The 17122-nt window shown below is 54.4% G+C and overlaps 1 protein-coding gene across 2 annotated transcripts in view; it reads right to left on the reverse strand.

Moving 5' to 3' along the window:
* Positions 1-2457, reverse strand: part of fech (ferrochelatase) — a 63013-nt gene extending 60556 nt beyond the window's left edge. Inside the window, exon 1 of one of the 2 annotated variants that reach the window (XM_038790571.1) lies at positions 2066-2457. In XM_038790571.1, the coding sequence (XP_038646499.1) occupies positions 2066-2102 (37 nt within the window). In that variant the 5' untranslated portion in view covers positions 2103-2457. Of the gene's footprint in view, positions 1-2053 lie in introns of both variants that reach the window. The other variant, XM_038790570.1, reaches the window with a different exon arrangement.
* Between the last annotated feature and the right edge of the window lie 14665 nt (positions 2458-17122).

Here is a 17122-nt window from a genome sequence, read left to right on the forward strand (position 1 = left end):
GGAAGCAAATACAAATTCAAACTGGAAAAGCAATTAAATTAAAATTGAGAAGAAAACCATTTGAAAGGTTTGAAAGGACCTGAAACACAAATTGTTCCTCCCATCACAGAGGCTGCCACACATCCTGGGTATTTCCAGCATTTTCTGTTCTAATTTCAAATTCCAAGAGCACAGTACTTTGTCTGAAAGTTAACACTGCTCTATCAAAGCATAGGCAGACCTGGACACAAATTCCCTGTTGTTTCCCTTGATACAGAACTCAGCAGGGCTAGAAACTTTAATAAAGAAGAAAAAGAATAAAACTGGAAAGGTCAAAACTAAAATTAGATAGGGAATGAGCTGAAGTCTTTTCATTCTGTTGTTGAAAACTGGAACACAATTTGAAGAGATGTTGGAAGGATATTCCATAAATGCTTTTAAAAAAGGAGCTGGACATGGAGTCGAGGATGAAGCACCTAAGGGTTATGGACAAAAATGCAAGGTTATGGGACTAAGCATGATTGCTTTTTCAAAGCCAACCAAATGGCCTTTGTTTCTGTGGTAAATTTCCATGATTCTATTAAATTAAATTTCCTCTATCTGTGCAGTGATGTGAAGACCAATCCATTAACAATGTGGGAATAAGAGTAGCCAATTAAGCTCCTTTGGCTGTCTCATCATTTAATTAGATAATGGGTGATCTGTACTTCAGAAACATTTATCCACCTTGGTTCCATTTCCCTGAATATCTAGTAAGAAGTCTTACAACACCAGTCTTACAACACCAGAATATGTAGATCAAACAAAAATCTATGAATGTAAATTTTGTAATTTTTAATTGACTTCCGGGGGGGGGGGGGGGGGGGGGGGGGGAGGAGAGAGAGCCTGAGGAAACAGTTTCCCTGCCTCTACCCAAGCAAATCCTTTAATCATGCTGACTTTGCACTCCAGAACATAGAACAGTACAGCACAGAACAGGCCCTTCAGCCCTCGATGTTGTGCCGAGCAATGATCACCCTACTCAAACCCACGTATCCACCCTATACCCGTAACCCAACAAACCCCCCCCCACCTTAAGCTTACTTTTTAGGGCACTACGGGCAATTTAGCATGGCCAATCCACCTAACCCGCACATCTTTGGACTGTGGGAGGAAACTGGAGCACCCGGAGGAAACCCACGCACACGGGGAGGACGTGCAGACTCCGCACAGACAGTGACCCAGCCAGGAACCGAACCTGGGACCCTGGAGCTGTGAAGCATTTATGCTAATCACCATGCTACCATGCTCTACTCCTCCAAGGAACCCCTACTACAGTTGGGGCCCAACCAGAGCCCTCTATGCAATTGTAATATAACATCCACATTGCAGACGTTAAAGAAATGGCCAATACACCCTTGGCCTTTGGTGCATCGCATGAAATTCATTCAAAATACCACTGCTCCTGCGAAGCTCCCAGCTTCGGTCCGTTTGATAACATTATTGATCTATCTCTCAGGTCCCAAGTGACTGCCTTTCTCAGACCGAACTCCCTCCACCCGCTGCAGGTTTTGTCCACTCGCTTCCATCGGTGTCTCTTCGTAACTTTCCGATCGCACCTTTTGCCACCTAACGTGACGTTGTTGACAAAGTTAGGACGCCCGGCTTTCTGTTCCTTCGTACTTTTGCAATATCGAGTTCTGGAGGTTTTAAGACGTCGGGTCGGGTCAGATGTGATGGAACATAGAACCTGTCAGAAATAGTGTCAACCCCGCTCTGAGGTCGAGTCAGGGCCAGGAGGGCTTCTTCCTGGTCAGACACACATCTCCCCCCCCCCGCCCCCCGTCCCCGTGAAAACCAAGCCGACAGTTTGTGTTTGAGCCGGCGGGCGGTTTCCCTACCGATTGAAAACACCGCTCTCACACTTCGCTGTCTCGGTATCGAAGCTGCACAGCAGCCGCCGGGAGCGGTTCACTCTGCCGGCCTAGAGCCTCGGGGACAACGAGGCCTTTCCGACCGGACAATCCTCAAACACCGCCGCACAACCCCGCTGCCTCTTCGCGGCTGTGTTTTAAAAACGCACGGATCAGTTTACCGATAAACTCACCCACACACAGGCGGGCGGACAGCCTCAGCAACGCCATGTTGTGCAACGTTTAATTCGGTCCCGGCCTTTCCGCTGACTCCCCCACTCTCAGTTCCACCTGGCTCTGACTGCGCAGCAACAAGTTCCACTCTCCTTCTGACTCAGTCTGCCCCAGCACGCCAACAAAACCACGCACAGCCAAGGAGGGGAGGAAAGGAGAGAGAGGACCGCCTCCTGTATTTTCCTCCCTCATCTTTCCAACTATCCTGGGTAGCAAGTCAAAAGGAAAGACTTGCACTTGTACGTTGCTCTCCATCATCACTGCAGCTCTCTAAGCCCTTCAAGTGCTTTTGAAGTGTAGTCACCATTGTAGTGTACGAAATGCAGCACACAAGCTCCCACAAACAGCAATTGAATCACAGAATCGTTAGGGCTCAGAAAAAGGCCATTTGGCCCATCGTTTCCGCACTGGCTCTCCAAACGGGCACCGTGACTTAGTAACGTTCCCTTCCTTTTTCCCATACTCCAGCACATTGTCATAATGAGCTGGTAATCTGTTTTAGCTATGTTGATGGAGGGATAAACTTTGGCCATGACACCCTGATCTTCTTCAATCCGGGATTCAATATGGGATCCCTTACATCCAACTGCGAGGGCAGACAGGGCCTCAATTTTAATGTCTCATCCAAAAGACAAGGGGCTGGCTTCTCCGCACTCTGACGCCTAAATCGTGGCTGGCGCGGGGCCGGAGAGTACATTTTCCTGCATGGAATTGCAACCGGCGCCGGTTCCCCAATTCTACAGGCTCCTAAGAGCAGCGTACTCCCGCCGCCTAGGAACTACCTGGGGCCATTGCCAGACGCCTGCTCTGCTGAAGTCCCAACGGCGTGGAAGTAATGTGGTCCAGCTTCCCGGGATACTCGCGTAGCGGCTGATGACTCAGTCCGCGGCCGCCCTGGTCAGGGGCAGGTCGATTGGAGGGTTTATTTTTCGGGTGCAGCTCCGCGGTCCGAGTCTGCCAAGGAGCATGGCGTGGCTGCTGGAGGCCGCTGTTGGGCGCATGTGCGACCTCCGACCCGGAAGTGCGAGGGCCCTCTATCTGCAGCAAAAGCTGTTAAGATCTATGCCAGTTTCCTGTAGCCCCCTGCAGGGCGAGGAATTTGTAGCCCAAATTCCTCTGACCTGAGCTAGGAATTGAAATTGGGGCCCTGGCGCTGTGAAGCAACAGTGCTAACCACTGTGCTACCATGCCGCTAAAGCACACACCTCCTTTTCTCAGAAACAATGGCAGTGTTTCAATGGGAACAATGGGAACAGAAGGGGATTAAGACACCAAATTGGAAAAAATGAATTGGGTACTCTACATTTATAAAAAAAAAGGACAGAGATGCAAATCATTTAAAGCATCAGTCCTTCATCCACTGAAGGACTCGCTGAAGTGTGTTGACAAGCGACCCAATTATGACGCTAGTCACAGGATGCTCAATCTTCAAATAATGTCCCCATAGATGCACTTTCTGGCAGGGGTCACTGGATTGCAGTCAGATAGGAAATTCAGCCAGAATTTCCCCAACTCTGGAAGAGATTAGCTCACCTTAATCGGACCAAGAAATCAACTTGAAACTTTGTGGCCTGTATGTCTCAGCATGATACTAGCAACACATTGAAGGTGGATAAATTATTATTTAAAAAAAAAATATTTTTATTCTCCTTTATCACATTTTCTTCCAAATTTGCACCCACCAACAATAAACCATAATCAGTAATAAATATGTTAATCCCCAGAATAATAATAATGATCCCATCCTCCCACCAAACCCCAAACATTAGCCTGCATGTTAATATAAACAAATGACAAAAAGGAAACAGGAATCACCCATAGTCGCCATTAACACACACCACCCCCCTTCCCCCAACCCTCCCAACCACCCACCCAACAATGTTTGATGTTATCCAGTTCTTGAAAGTGCATAATGAATAATGCCCATGAATTGAAGAACCCCTCCATCCTTCCCCTCAGTTCAAACTTAACCTTTTCAAGAGTTAAGAATTTCAACAGGTCCCCCCGCCACGCCAGGGCACAGGGTGGAGAGGTTGCTCTCCAACCCATCAGGATTTGCCTTCGGTCGATCAACGAGGCAAAGGCTACAACATCTGCCTCCGCACCCGTTTCCAACCCTGGCTGGTCCGACACCCTGAATATGGCCTCCCGCGGGCCCTGGTCCAGTTTCACGTGAACCACTTTAGAAATTACGCTAAAAACCTCCCTCCAGTAATCCTCTAGCTTTGGACAGGACCAAAACATATGATTTGCGGGGCCCCTCCCGCAACGTTCACACACATCTTCTACCCCTTCAAAGAATCGGCTCATCCTCGCCCTTGTTAAGGTGTGCTCTACATACCACCTACAGCTGTATCAGCCCCAACCTCGCGCACGGCGTGGACGCGTTCACCCTCCGGAGCACCTCACACCAGAACCCCTCCCTCCATACCCTCTCCCAAATGTTCCTTCCACTTAGCTTTGATCCCGTCCCGTGGTGCCTTCTCTTCTTCCAAACTAGCTCCATAAACCGCCGACCTTACCCACTTTTCCAGTCCCCCTGTCGCCAGCACCTCCTCCAGCAATGTGGAATAGAATAGAACAGTACAGCACAGAACAGGACTTCGGCCCTCGATGTTGTGCCGAGCAATGATCACCCCACTCAAACCCACGTATCCACCCTATACCCGTAACCCAACAACCCCCCCATTAACCTTACTTTGTAGGACACTACGGGCAATTTAGCATGGCCAATCCACCTAACCCACACATCTTTGGACTGTGGGAGGAAACCGGAGCACCCGGAGGAAACCCACGCACACACGGGGAGGACGTGCAGACTCCGCACAGACAGTGATCCAGCCGGGAATCGAACCTGGGACCCTGGAGCTGTGAAGCATTTATGCTAACCACCATGCTACCGTGCTGCCCCCGGCTCCACCGGGAAGCTCTGTATCTCCTTCCTGGCGAAATCTTGAACCTGCATGTATCTAAATATTTCGCCCTGCTCCAGCCCATACTTCTCCTCCAGCTCCTTCAATCCTGCAAACCGACCCCCAAAAAACAAATCTTTTGGTGTCTTAATCCCCTTCTGTTCCCATTTCCAAAGATTTCCATCCTACTTCCCTGGCTCAAATCTCTGGTTCCCCCGAATCGGCATTTCCCTTGACCCATCCCCCAGCCCGAAGTGTTGGCGAAATAGCCTCCAAATTCTCAATGAAGATATTATTACCGGACTCCCTGAGTGTTTCCCCGGGGCCATCGGAGCGGCACTGTTGATAGCGCCTTCAATCCCGACCCCCTGCACAAACTCTCCTCCATTCTGACCCATAAGACCATAAGACATAGGAGCAGAATTAGGCCACTCAGCCCATCGAATCTTCTCCACCATTCAATCATGGCGGATATTTTCTCATCCCCATTCTCCTGCCTTCTCCCATAACCCCTGATCTCCTTATTAATCAAGAACCTATCTATCTCTGTCTTAAACACAGCGAATTGGCCTCCACAGCCAATGTGGAGTGACCCACTGGGCATCAACCCCTCTGAACCAGCTCTGCACCTTCTCCACATTCGCCGCTGTTATCCCGTCAATTCACTATGCGCCCATGAGAACAAGTAAATATAAGGCTTTAATATCCAGGAACTTGCCTGCCAGTGTCTGCTGCACAAATGAGTGCCACCCAGAGATGGCTGGTCTATATATCGCCCCGGGGAGGGCGGAGCCAGAGGCGGAGCCCACCAGGGTTCCAGTACAAAGTCATAGGTCACAGCACTATACAGACAGTTCATACTTAGGTGAATACATTCACCACATTCACCCCTGTTAAAAAAATCAAGACCAGTGGGGGTCATCAAATATTAAGTCTGTCTGGAGGCCGGATCGTTCTTTTAGACCTCCCTCCTCAGCTCTGGCGGTGCGGCAGGCACGATTGTTGTAGCTGGTGACTCCGGGGGCGTGGTGTCTGGAGCTTCTGGAGCTTGTGTCGGAGACAATTGAGGGGTGGGGGTAGGCAAGGGGGTGGTGGGTGGTGACAGTGCAGGGGTGGGACAATACAGGAAACCCAGGGGACATAAGGGCCGCTGGGGGTGGCGGTAGGCAGTGGGGAGGGCGGCGTGTTGGCAGGGAAACCAGCTGGCGCCAGGTCCCATAGGGAGAGCGTATCTTGCCTCCCATCCTGGTGCATGACGGAGGCTTACTGGGGGTTGGTGTGCAGCAGCTGGACCCTCTCGACCAGGGGGTCGGTCTTATGGCTCCTCGTATGCTTCCGGAGAAGGACAGGTCCCGGAGTTGTCAGCCAGGATGGAAGCGAGACCCCGGAGATGGACTTCCTAGGGTAGACAAACAAACGGCCGTGAGGGGTCTCGTTCGTGGCTATGCAGAGGAGCATTCTGATGGAGTGGAGGGTGTCGGGGAGGACCTTCTGCCAGCGGGGATCGGGAGAATTCTAGACCGGAGGGCCAGCATTGGAAAATAAACAGAAATCGCATCAACACGTTCATTTTAACCACCTGCACCCGACCTGCCAGTGACAGAGGGAGACAATCCCACTTTGCCAGACCAGCTTTCACTCTCCCCACCAAACTAGAAATGTTGTACCTGCAGACCCCCCCCCCCCCCCCTCCTCCCCTCCCGCCACCCCTGGGCAACCTGCACCCCCAGGTATCTAAAGTGAGTCCTCACCCTACGGAATGGCAGCCCCCCACCCCTTCCACATACCCGGCCGAGATACCACAAAATACTCACTCTTGTCTAGATTTAATTTGTACCAGAGAAAGACCCAAACATCCAAAGCAGCTCCAGTATTCCCCCTATTGACACACTCGGTTCCGACACGTATAACAACAAGTCATCGGCATATAAGGACACCCTATGCTCTAACCCCCCCCCCGCACTATCCCTTTTCATACTCCCGAACCTCTTAATGCGATGGCCAATGGTTCAATCGCGAGTGCAAACAGCAGGGCATTGGACGTCCCTGCCTAGTCCCACCGTGGAGAGAAAAGTAACTCGAGCTGATGTTATTTGTGCGTACACTCGCCCTTGGCTCCTTGTATAGTAGCTTTATCCAGTCCACAAATCTTGGTCCAATCCCAAACCGCTCCAGAACTGCCATCAAGTACCCCCATTCTACCCGGTCAAATTCCTTCTCAGCGTCCAATGCCACAACTACCTGTTTCCTTCCCCTTCGCTGGTGCCATAACCATGTTCAGTACCCGTCTAACGTGAGAAAAGAGCTGCCTCCCTCTCACAAACCCTGTCTGATCTTCACCTATCATCTTCGGGAGGCACTCCTCCAGCCGACCTGCCAGTACCTTCGCCAATACTTTTGCGTCCACGTTTAAAAGTGATATGGGTCTATACGACCCACACTCAGTTAGATCCTTATCTTTTTTAAGCAACCGGGAAATCGATGCCTGCCCCAAAGTTTGTGGCAACACCCCCTTCCCTATCACCTCTTCAAACATCCCCACCATCAGGGGTGCCAGCTTATCCTTGAATTTTTTATAATATTCCACCTGAAACACATCTAGCCCTGCCGACTTCCCTGACTGCATCCTCCCAATCGCATCTTTTATCTCCTGCTCAGTCGGTCCTTCCCCCTCAGGTGTTTCCCGGAGGAAGACTTTTCAGGTCGGCGAAGACTCTGGATCTTTTCAGCAGGCCGTTAAGTCCCCTGATGGGGGGGATTATTGTCCCCCTTCTTGCGGGGTCATACTCACCTTGTGGATGTGCCCCTGCCCTCCGGGGTTTCCCTTTGTTTGGGGGCCATCCAAGGTGGTTGCCGTGGACGACTTTGTTCTAGCTGCCTCCATAAGCGACCCGTTGTAACCAACATTCTATCCTACCCCATCCACATCGTCCCCAATTCCCCCCCCCCCCTTGCCCCTGTGGGATCCCTCTTCTTGTGGAGTGCCACTCCCCCCGTTCTGCCATGTACTTCCTCCCTTTCGGGAATTGCGGCGTGCCCCCTCTCCTCTTACTTCCTTGTACCGACGTGGGAGAGTCAGCTTGTTTCTAGGGATTGACTCACCCACCTGTTCTGTTCTCTACCCCCCCTTTGTTATGGTGCCCTTCAGCACCCCTCCCCTCCCCGTGTACACAAAAAGGAAGAAAAAAATTAACCCCCGTCATTAGCAAAGAACAAATATACACGTCCCTTCAGCCCAAAATGAAGAGACGATGCCCCCCTGCCCCCCCCCCCCCCCCCCCGCCACTCCCCCCCCTCCCCCCCCCCCCCCCCCCCGTTGCTGCTGCTGCTGGCCTTTTTCTACCGTTCTGCCAGGAAATCTAGGAATGGTTGCCACCTCCTGAAGAACCCCTGTACTGATACCCTTAGGGCAAATTTCACCCTCTCCAATTTAACAAACCCCGCCATATTGTTGATCCAGGTCTCCACGCTTGGGGGCCTCGCATCCTTCCACAGAAGAATCCTCCGCCGGGCTACTAGGGACGCAAAGGCCAGAATGCCGGCCTCTTTCGCCTCCTGCAACCCCAAATATTGTGAGCCCCCAGCCCGGTTTGACACTGGATCCTACCACCCTCGACACCGTCCTTGCTACACCCTTCCAAAATTCCCCCAGTGCTGGGCATGCCCAGAACATATGGGCATGGTTCGCTGGGCTCCCTGAGCATCTAATACACCTGTCCTCGCCCCCGAAGAACCGGCTCATCCTTGTCCCGGTCATGTGAGCCCTATGCAGCACCTTAAACTGTATGAGGCTAAGCCTTGCACAAGAAGAGGAGGAGTTCACCCTTCCTAGGATGTCCGCCCACGTTCCCTCCTCAATCTCCTCACCCAGCTCCTCCTCCCATTTACCCTTCAGCTCCTCCACCGAGGCCTCGTCTACCTCCTGCATCACTTGGTACGTTGCCGCGATCCTCCCCTCTCCATTCCTTACCCCCGAGAGCACCCTGTCCTGGACCCCCCCGTGGCAGCAACAGAGGGAACTCCACCACCTGCCGCCTGACAAACGCTCTTACCTGCATGTACCTAAAGGCGTTCCCCGGGGGGAGCCTGAACTTCCCTTCCAGCTCACCCAGGCTCGCAAACTTCCCGTCTACAAACTGGTCCCTCAACCTCCTAACACCTGCCCTGTCCCAACTCAGGAACCCGCCGTCCATTCTCCCCGGGACAAACCGGTGATTCCCCCCGTATTGGGAACCTCATCGAGGCCCCCACCTCCTCCCTGTGCCGTCTCCATTGCCCCAAAATTCTGAGGGTAGCCGCCATCACCGGGCTCGTGGGAGGGAGCAGCAGCGGCGCCGTTACCAACGCCTCCAGGCTCGTGCCCACACAGGATGCCATCTCCATCCTCTTCCATGCTGCCCCTTCCCCGTCCATTACCCACTTACGCACCATCGCTGCGTTGGCAGCCCAATAATACCCACAGAGGTTGGGCAGCGCCAGCCCCCCCCCCCTATCCCTGCCCGCTCCAGGAACACCCTTCTCACCCTCGGGTCCCGTGAGCCCACACAAACCCTGTAATGCTCCTGTTAACCCGCCTGTAAAAGGCCTTCGGGATAAGGATGGGGAGGCCTTGGAACAGGAACAGAAATCTCGGGAGCACCGTCATCTTGACCGATTGCACCCTACCCGCCAGAGACATCGGCAACATGTCCCATCTCTTAAACTCCTCCTCCATTTGCTCCACCAGCCTTGTGAGGTTAAGCTTATGCAAGCCCCCCCCCCCCGCTCCTGGCCACCTGGACCCCCGAGTACCTGAAGCTCCTCTCCGCCCTTATTAGTGGGAGCCTACCAATCCCATTCCCCCCCCCCCCCCCCCCCCCCCCCCCCCGGGTGCACGACGAACAGCTCGCTCTTCCCCAAGTTGAGCTTGTACCCTGAGAAATCCCCAAATTCCCTGAGAATCCTCATCACCACCGGCATTCCCCCCCACCGGGTCCGCCACATACAACAATAGGTCATCCGCATAAAGCGACACTCGGTGTTCCTCCCCACCCCGCACCAGCCCACTTCAGTTCCTCAACTCCCTCAGCGTCATGGCCAGGGGTTCAATTGCCAGCGCAAAAAGCAGGGGGGACAAGGGACACCCCTGCCTCATTCCTCGGTATAACCGAAAATACTCCGACCTCCTCCTATTTGTGGCCACGCTCGCCATCGGGGCCTCATATAACAGCCTCACCCACCTGACAAACCCCTCCCTAAACCCGAACCTTTCCAGCACCTCCCACAAGTACCCCCACTCAACCCTATCAAAGGCCTTCTCCGCGTCCAACGCCACCACTATCTCCGCCTCCCCTTCTACCGCCGGCATCATTATAACATTCAAGAGCCTCCGTATGTTAGTATTCAGCTGCCTCCCTTTCATGAACCCCGTTTGATCCTCGTGGATAACCTGCGGCACACAGTCCTCTATCCTCATGGCTAAAATCTTCGCCAACAGCTTGGCGTCCACATTTAAGAGTGAGATCGGCCTGTATGACCCAGACTGCAGGGGATCCGATCCTTGTCCTGCTTAAGGATCAAGGAAATCAGTGCCCGAGACATCGTCGGAGGCAGAGCCCCCCCTTCCCTTGCCTCGTTGAAGATCCTAACCAACAGGGGGCCCAACAGGTCTGCATACATCTTATAGAATTCGACCGGAAACCCATTCGGCCCCGGCGCCTTCCCCGACAGCATGCTCCCTATCCCTTTGACCAGCTCCTTCAGCCCAACCGGCGCCCCCAGTCCCTCCAACTGTCCCTCCTCCACCCTCGGGAATCTCAGCAGGTCCAAAAAGCGCCTATCCCCCCTCCTCCACTGGGGGTTTGGACTGATACAATTCCCCGTAAAAGTCCCTGAAGACCCCATTGATGTCTGCCCCCTTCGCACCACATTCCCTCCCCTATCCTTAACTCCACCAATCTCCCTGGCCGCATCCCGCTTACGGAGCTGGTACGCCAGCATCCTGCTCGCCTTCTCCCCATATTCATACACCGCTCCCTGTGCCTTCCTCCACTGAGCTTCCGCCTTTCTGGAGGTCAACAAGTCAAACTCAGCCTGGAGACTATGTCGCTCCCTCAGCAATCCCTCCTCCGGAGCCTCTGCGTATCTCCTGTCCACCCTCACCATCTCCCCCACCAGTCTCTCCCTCTCTCTCTGCTATCTCCCCTCCCTGTGGGCCCGAATGGAGATCAACTCCCCCCTGACCACCGCCTTCAGCGCCTCCCAGACCGTCCCCACTCGGAGATCCCCATTGTCATTGGCCTCCAGGTACCTCTCGATACATCCTCGAACTCTCCCGCCCACCTCCTCGTCCGCCAGCAGCCCCATCTCCAAGCGCCAAAGCGGGCGCTGGTCTCTCTCCTCCACCAGCTCGAGGTCCACCCAGTGCGGGGCATGGTCAGAAATGGCTATCGCCGAATATTCAGCATCCTCCACCCTTGCAATCAGCGCCCTACTCATAGCGAAAAAATCAATCCGGGAATAGGCCTTATGCACATGGGAGAAGTATGAAAATTCCCTGGCCCTCGGCCTCGCAAACATCCATGGATCCACCCCTCCCATCTGGTCCATAAACCCCCTCAACACCTTAGCCGCCGCTGGCCTCCTACCCGTCCTGGAACTGGATCGATCCAGTGCCGGATCCAGCACCGTGTTAAAATCGCCCAGCCCATTATCAGGCCCCCCCCCCCCCCCCCCCGCCTCCAAATCTGGAATCCGGCCCAACATGAAACCCGCATCGTCCCAATTCGGGGTGTATACATTAACCAGCACCACCCGCTCCCCCTGCAGCTTGCCGCTTACCATCATATACCTCCAGCTGCTGTCTGCCACCATATTCGATGCCTCAAACGACACCCTCTTCCCCACCAGGATCGCCACCCCCCGATTTTTTGCATCCAGCCCCGAATGAAACACCTGGCATACCCATCCCTTCCTCAATCTAACCTGATCCGCCACCTTCAGGTGCGTCTCCTGAAGCATGGCCACATCCGCCTTCAGCCCCTTCAGGTGCGCAAACATGCGGGCCTGTTTGACCGGCCCATTCAGTCCCCTCACATTCCAGGTTATCAGCCGGAGTCAGGCTACCTGCCCCCCTCCCCCGCCAACTAGCCATTACCCTTCCTCAGCCCGCCACGTGCCCGCACCCCCCGCTCGGCCCGTTCCCCACGGCGGCAAACCCCCATCCTGACCCCCTCTACATACTCCAGCTCCTTCTTGGCCATTCCAGCAGCAACCCAGTTAGCCCCCCCCCCCCCCCCCCCCCCCCCACCCCCCGCAGCTAGGGCCCCTCCCCCCCTAGCTGCGTTGCTCCCTCCATTGCACCCCCGCAAGTCAGCTGACTCCTGCTGACCCCGGCCACTCCTGCCACTCCTCCGACCCCTCCCAGCGTGGGGCTTCCCCTCCTCCCCAGTGTCCACCAGCAGGCTTTCCTCCTCCCCCTCCCGCTCTCAAGCGGAAAAAGCTGCGCTTCCCAGCTCCGGCCCCGCCCCCATCAACTCTCAGCACGGGAAAAAGCCCGCGCTTTCCACATGCCCGACCCCACCTCCTCTAAAGCAGCTCCCTTTACCTTGCGGGGCTCCCTTTACCTCGCGGGGCTCCCTTTACCTCGCGGGGCTCCCTTTACCTCGCGGGGCCCCCAACCCCCCCTTCACACCATCAGCCCCCCACACTGCAGGTCTGCCCCCCTCCTCGAGCCCATCCAACAAACCCAAGCAGAAAACAGTGCCCCACCCACCCTGAAAACAACAAAGAACCAACATTAAACAGAGAACCCCCCCTCAAAATATAACACAGTTACATGCAGACCCCTGCACCCAACCCTCAGTTTGAGTCCAACTTCTCGGCCTGCACAAAGGCCCACACCTCCTCCAGGGACTCAAAGTTAAAGTGTCGGTCCTTGTAGGCGACCCACAAACGCACCGGCTGCAGCATGCCGAACTTCACTCCCTTCCTGTGCAGCACCGCCTTCGTCCGATTGTACCCGGCCCTCTTCTTTGCCACCTCCGCACTCCAGTCCTGGTAGATCCGTACCACCGCGTTCTCCCACCTGCTGTTCCGCTCCTTTTGGCCCACCTGAGCACACACTCCCGGACAGCAAGCCGGTGGAACCGCGCCAGCACCGCCCGTGGCGGCCCATTCGGCTTGGGTCTTCTTGCCAATATTCTGTGGGCCCCCTCCAGTTCCAGGGGCCCCTGAAAGGACCCAGCTCCCATCAGCGAATTTAGCATGATGACCACATAGGCCCCCATGTCTGACCCCTCCAGCCCTACTGGAAGGCCCAGGATCCGCAGATTTTTACGCCTCGACCGGTTCTCCATCTCCTCGAACCTCTCCTGCCATTTTTTATGGAGCGCCTCGTGCATCTCCATCTTCACCGCGAGGCCTAAGGTCTCGTCCTCTCTTTCGGAGGCTTTTTGTCGGATCTCTCGTATCGCCACTCCCTGGGCCGTCTGGGTCTCCAGCAGCTTGTCAATGGAAGCCTTCAACGGCTCCAGCAGCTCCGCTTTAAGCTCCCTGAAGCAGCGCTAGAGAGTCTCCTGCTGCTCCTGCGCCCACTGCCTCCTGGTCTCCACCCGCCGCCATCTTGTGCTTCTTCCCTCGCTTCTGCTTTGGCGCTGCAACCACTTTCTTACTCGCCCCACTCCTGGTCCAGGCCATATACCGATGGGGAAATGTTGCTGACTCCTTCCCACGTCAGGAAACGTCAAAAAAGTACCGCTGGGGGCCCTAAAAAGAGCCCAAAAGTCCGTTCCTGGCCCGAGCTGCCGAACGTGCGGCTTAGCTCCACATAGCCGCAACCGGAAGTTCCCAATGTTTTTTTTTAAACTATCAATTTTATTGAGGTATTTTTCGGCATTGTACAGTTACAGAGAACAAAAAAAAGGCAAAAATGTGCAAACATCAACGTAAAATCAATACTTCAATCAAACCATATTGCACAAGCCCACTCCTCTCCCATAGACACTACCCGTCTATTTATCCCTCCTACTCTACTCTAATCTCCCCCCCCCCCCCCGATGTTCACTCTCCCGCGAAGAAGTCGATGAATGGTTGCCACCTTCAGGCGAACTCCAGTACAGATCCTCTCACGGCGAACTTAATTTTTTCCATACCCAGAAAACCTGACATGTCCGAAAGCCATAGTTCGGTCTTCAGGGGTTTTGAGTCCCTCCATGCCAGCAGAATTCGCCGCCGGGCTATTAGGGAAGCAAAGGCCAAAACATCGGCCTCTTACTCGCCCGGGACTCCCGGGTCTTCCGAAACCCCAAAAATTGGCACCCCTGGTTGGTTCGCTGGTCCTCCCACGCATCTAGTGCACTTATCCTCTACCCCAAAGAATTTGCTCACCGAGCTACCGGCATGTAGGCCTGGTGAACGACCTTAAATTGAATCAGGCCGAGCCTGGCACATGTTGCGGTTGAGTTTACTCTACTCAGGGCTTTTGCCCAGAGCCCGTCCTCCATCTCCAAGCCAAGCTCCTCCTCCCATTTGAGTTTCAGTTCCTCCGTCTGGGACTCTTCCCCCTTCATGAGCACCTTGTAAATATCCGAGACTCTACCCTCTCCTCCAGAGACAATTCTGTCTTGGATCCCTATTGGCGGGAGGCGTGGGAAGGATGGGACCTGTCTGCGGACAAAGTCTCGCATCTGCAAGTACCTAAAGTCATTACCCCTTACCAGCCCAAATTTCTCCTCCAAGCCCCTCAAACGCGCAAAGCTCCCCTTCAGGAACATATCGCCCAACCTCCTCACCTCCGCCATGTTCGAAACCCTCCATCCATGTTGCCGGGGGCAAATCGATGATTATCACATATTGGAGCCCAGACAGACGCACCCACCTCCCCTACATGCCTCCTCCATTGGCCCCATATCCGCTGGGCCGCCCCCACTACCGGGCTGGTGGAGTACCTGGCCGGCGACAGCGGTAGGGGAGCCGTGACCAGGGCTGCCAAACTGGTGCCCCTGCACGAAGCTGCCTCCACCCGCTCCCAGATAGACCCCGTATCCACCATCCACTGCCTTATCATGGCTATGTTAGCCGCCCAGTAGTAGTTGATCAGACTCGGCAATGCCAGTCCTCCCTCGCTGCGGCTCCTTTCAAGCATCGCCTTCTTCACCCGCGGGGATTTTCCCGCCAAGACAAAGCTCATGATGATTTTGCCAGTCCTTTTGAAGAAAGACCGTGGGGTAAAGATCAGGAGGCACTGGAAGATGAACAGGAATCTAAGGAGGATTGTCATCTTTACAGTCTGCACCCTCCCCGCCAGTGACAGCAGGAGTGCATCCCATCTCCGAAACTCCCTCTTCATTTGTTCCACCACTCTGGTCAAATTTAACTTGTGCAACCTGCCCGTCTCGTGCCACCTGTATCCCCAAGTACCGGAAACTTTCCTCAACCAGCCTAAATGGCAGCTCCTTCAGTCTACTCTCTTGGCCCCTTGCCTGCACCACAAACATCTCACTCTTGGCCATACTAAATTTGTACCCTGAAAACCGGCTGAACTTCCTCAATGTTTCCAGTATATTTTCCATCCCGGCCAGTGGGTCCGACACGTACAGGAGCAGGTCGTCCGCATAGAGAGAGACCCTATGTCCCCCCCGGTCATTCCCTTAACAGCCCTTCGCAGCTCTCAACGCAATCGCCAACGGCTCTATGGCCAGCGCGAACAGCAACAGGGAGAGTGGGCATCCCTGTCTGGTCCCGCGATGTAGTCGGAAATAATCTGACATTACCCTGTTCGTCCTAACGCTAGCTTTTGGGGCCTGGTACAATAGTCTGACCCAATTAACCAGTCCCTCCCCGAACCCAAACTGTCCAAGCACCTCCCACAAATAGCCCCACTCCACCCGGTTGAAGGCCTTCTCAGCGTCCATTGCCACCACTACCTCCACCTACTTGCCCGTCGGGGGCATCATGATCACATTAAGCAATCTTCTCAAGTTAGCTGTCAGCCTTTCACAAACCCTGTCTGATCGTCCCCAATCACCTCCGGTACGCAGTCCTCAATTCTAATCGCCAGGACCTTGGCATCTACATTGATCAGGGAGATTGGCCTGTAAGCCCCGCAGGATTCTGGGTCCTTGTCCCGCTTCAATATCAGTGAGATGGTGGCTGGCGACATAGTCGACGGCAGGGTCCCTCTGTCGCTTGCCTTATTAAAAACCCTAGTCAAGACCGGTCCCACAATCTCCGAGAACGTCTTGCAAAACTCTACTGGGTATCCGGGGCTTTCCCCGCCTGCATGGCCTTTAGGCCCCCCAATACCTCCTCCACTCTGATCAGGGCCCCCAGCCCATCCACTAGTCCCCCGCCTACTTTTGGGAATGTTAGCCCATCCAGGAACCTTTTCATCTCCTCCGGGGGTTCTGAAGTATACAGCTTACTATAGAAGTCCCGGAATACCTTATTCAGTCCTGCCGGGTCCTCCACTCTGCTCCCCTCGCCATCAATCACTCTACTTATTTCCCTGGCCACCTCCCTCTTCCTGAGTTGCTGCGCTAGCAATCTGCTGGCCTTCTCCCCATGCTCATACACCACTCCCCTCGCCTTCCTAAATTGTATCACGGCCCTACTCGTGGATAGCACCCCCAGTTCCGCCTGTAATCTCCGTCTCTCCCTGAGTAGGTCCTCCCCCGGGGACCCCGCATGCTCCTCGTCTATCCGATAAATATCCCTAACCAATCTGTCCATTTCTGCTCTGTCTGCCCTGACCCTGTGAGCCCAAATTGAGATCAGCTCCCCCCTCACTACTGCCTTCAGCGCCTCCCACAGGGTCGCTGCTGAAACCACCCGTGTCGGTCACCTGCAAGTAGTTTTGCATACACTTCCGAAGTCTCTCACATATCCCCTCCTCCGACAACAATCCTACGTCTAACCTCCATTGCGGGCGTTGGTAATTCGCCCCCCCGACCTGCAGGTCCACCCAGTGCGGGGCATGGTCCGAGATAGTGGTTGCCGAATATTCCGTATTCTTTACCTCCCCTATACAGTTCCTGCTCAAGATAAAGAAATCAATCCTAGAATATACTTTATGAACATGTGAGCAAAACGAGTAACCCCTTCCCGTCGGCTGGCTGGCTCTCCATG

The sequence above is a fragment of the Scyliorhinus canicula genome, chromosome 3 (genome assembly GCF_902713615.1).
Source record: "Scyliorhinus canicula chromosome 3, sScyCan1.1, whole genome shotgun sequence".
NCBI classification, from domain to species: Eukaryota; Metazoa; Chordata; class Chondrichthyes; order Carcharhiniformes; family Scyliorhinidae; genus Scyliorhinus; species Scyliorhinus canicula.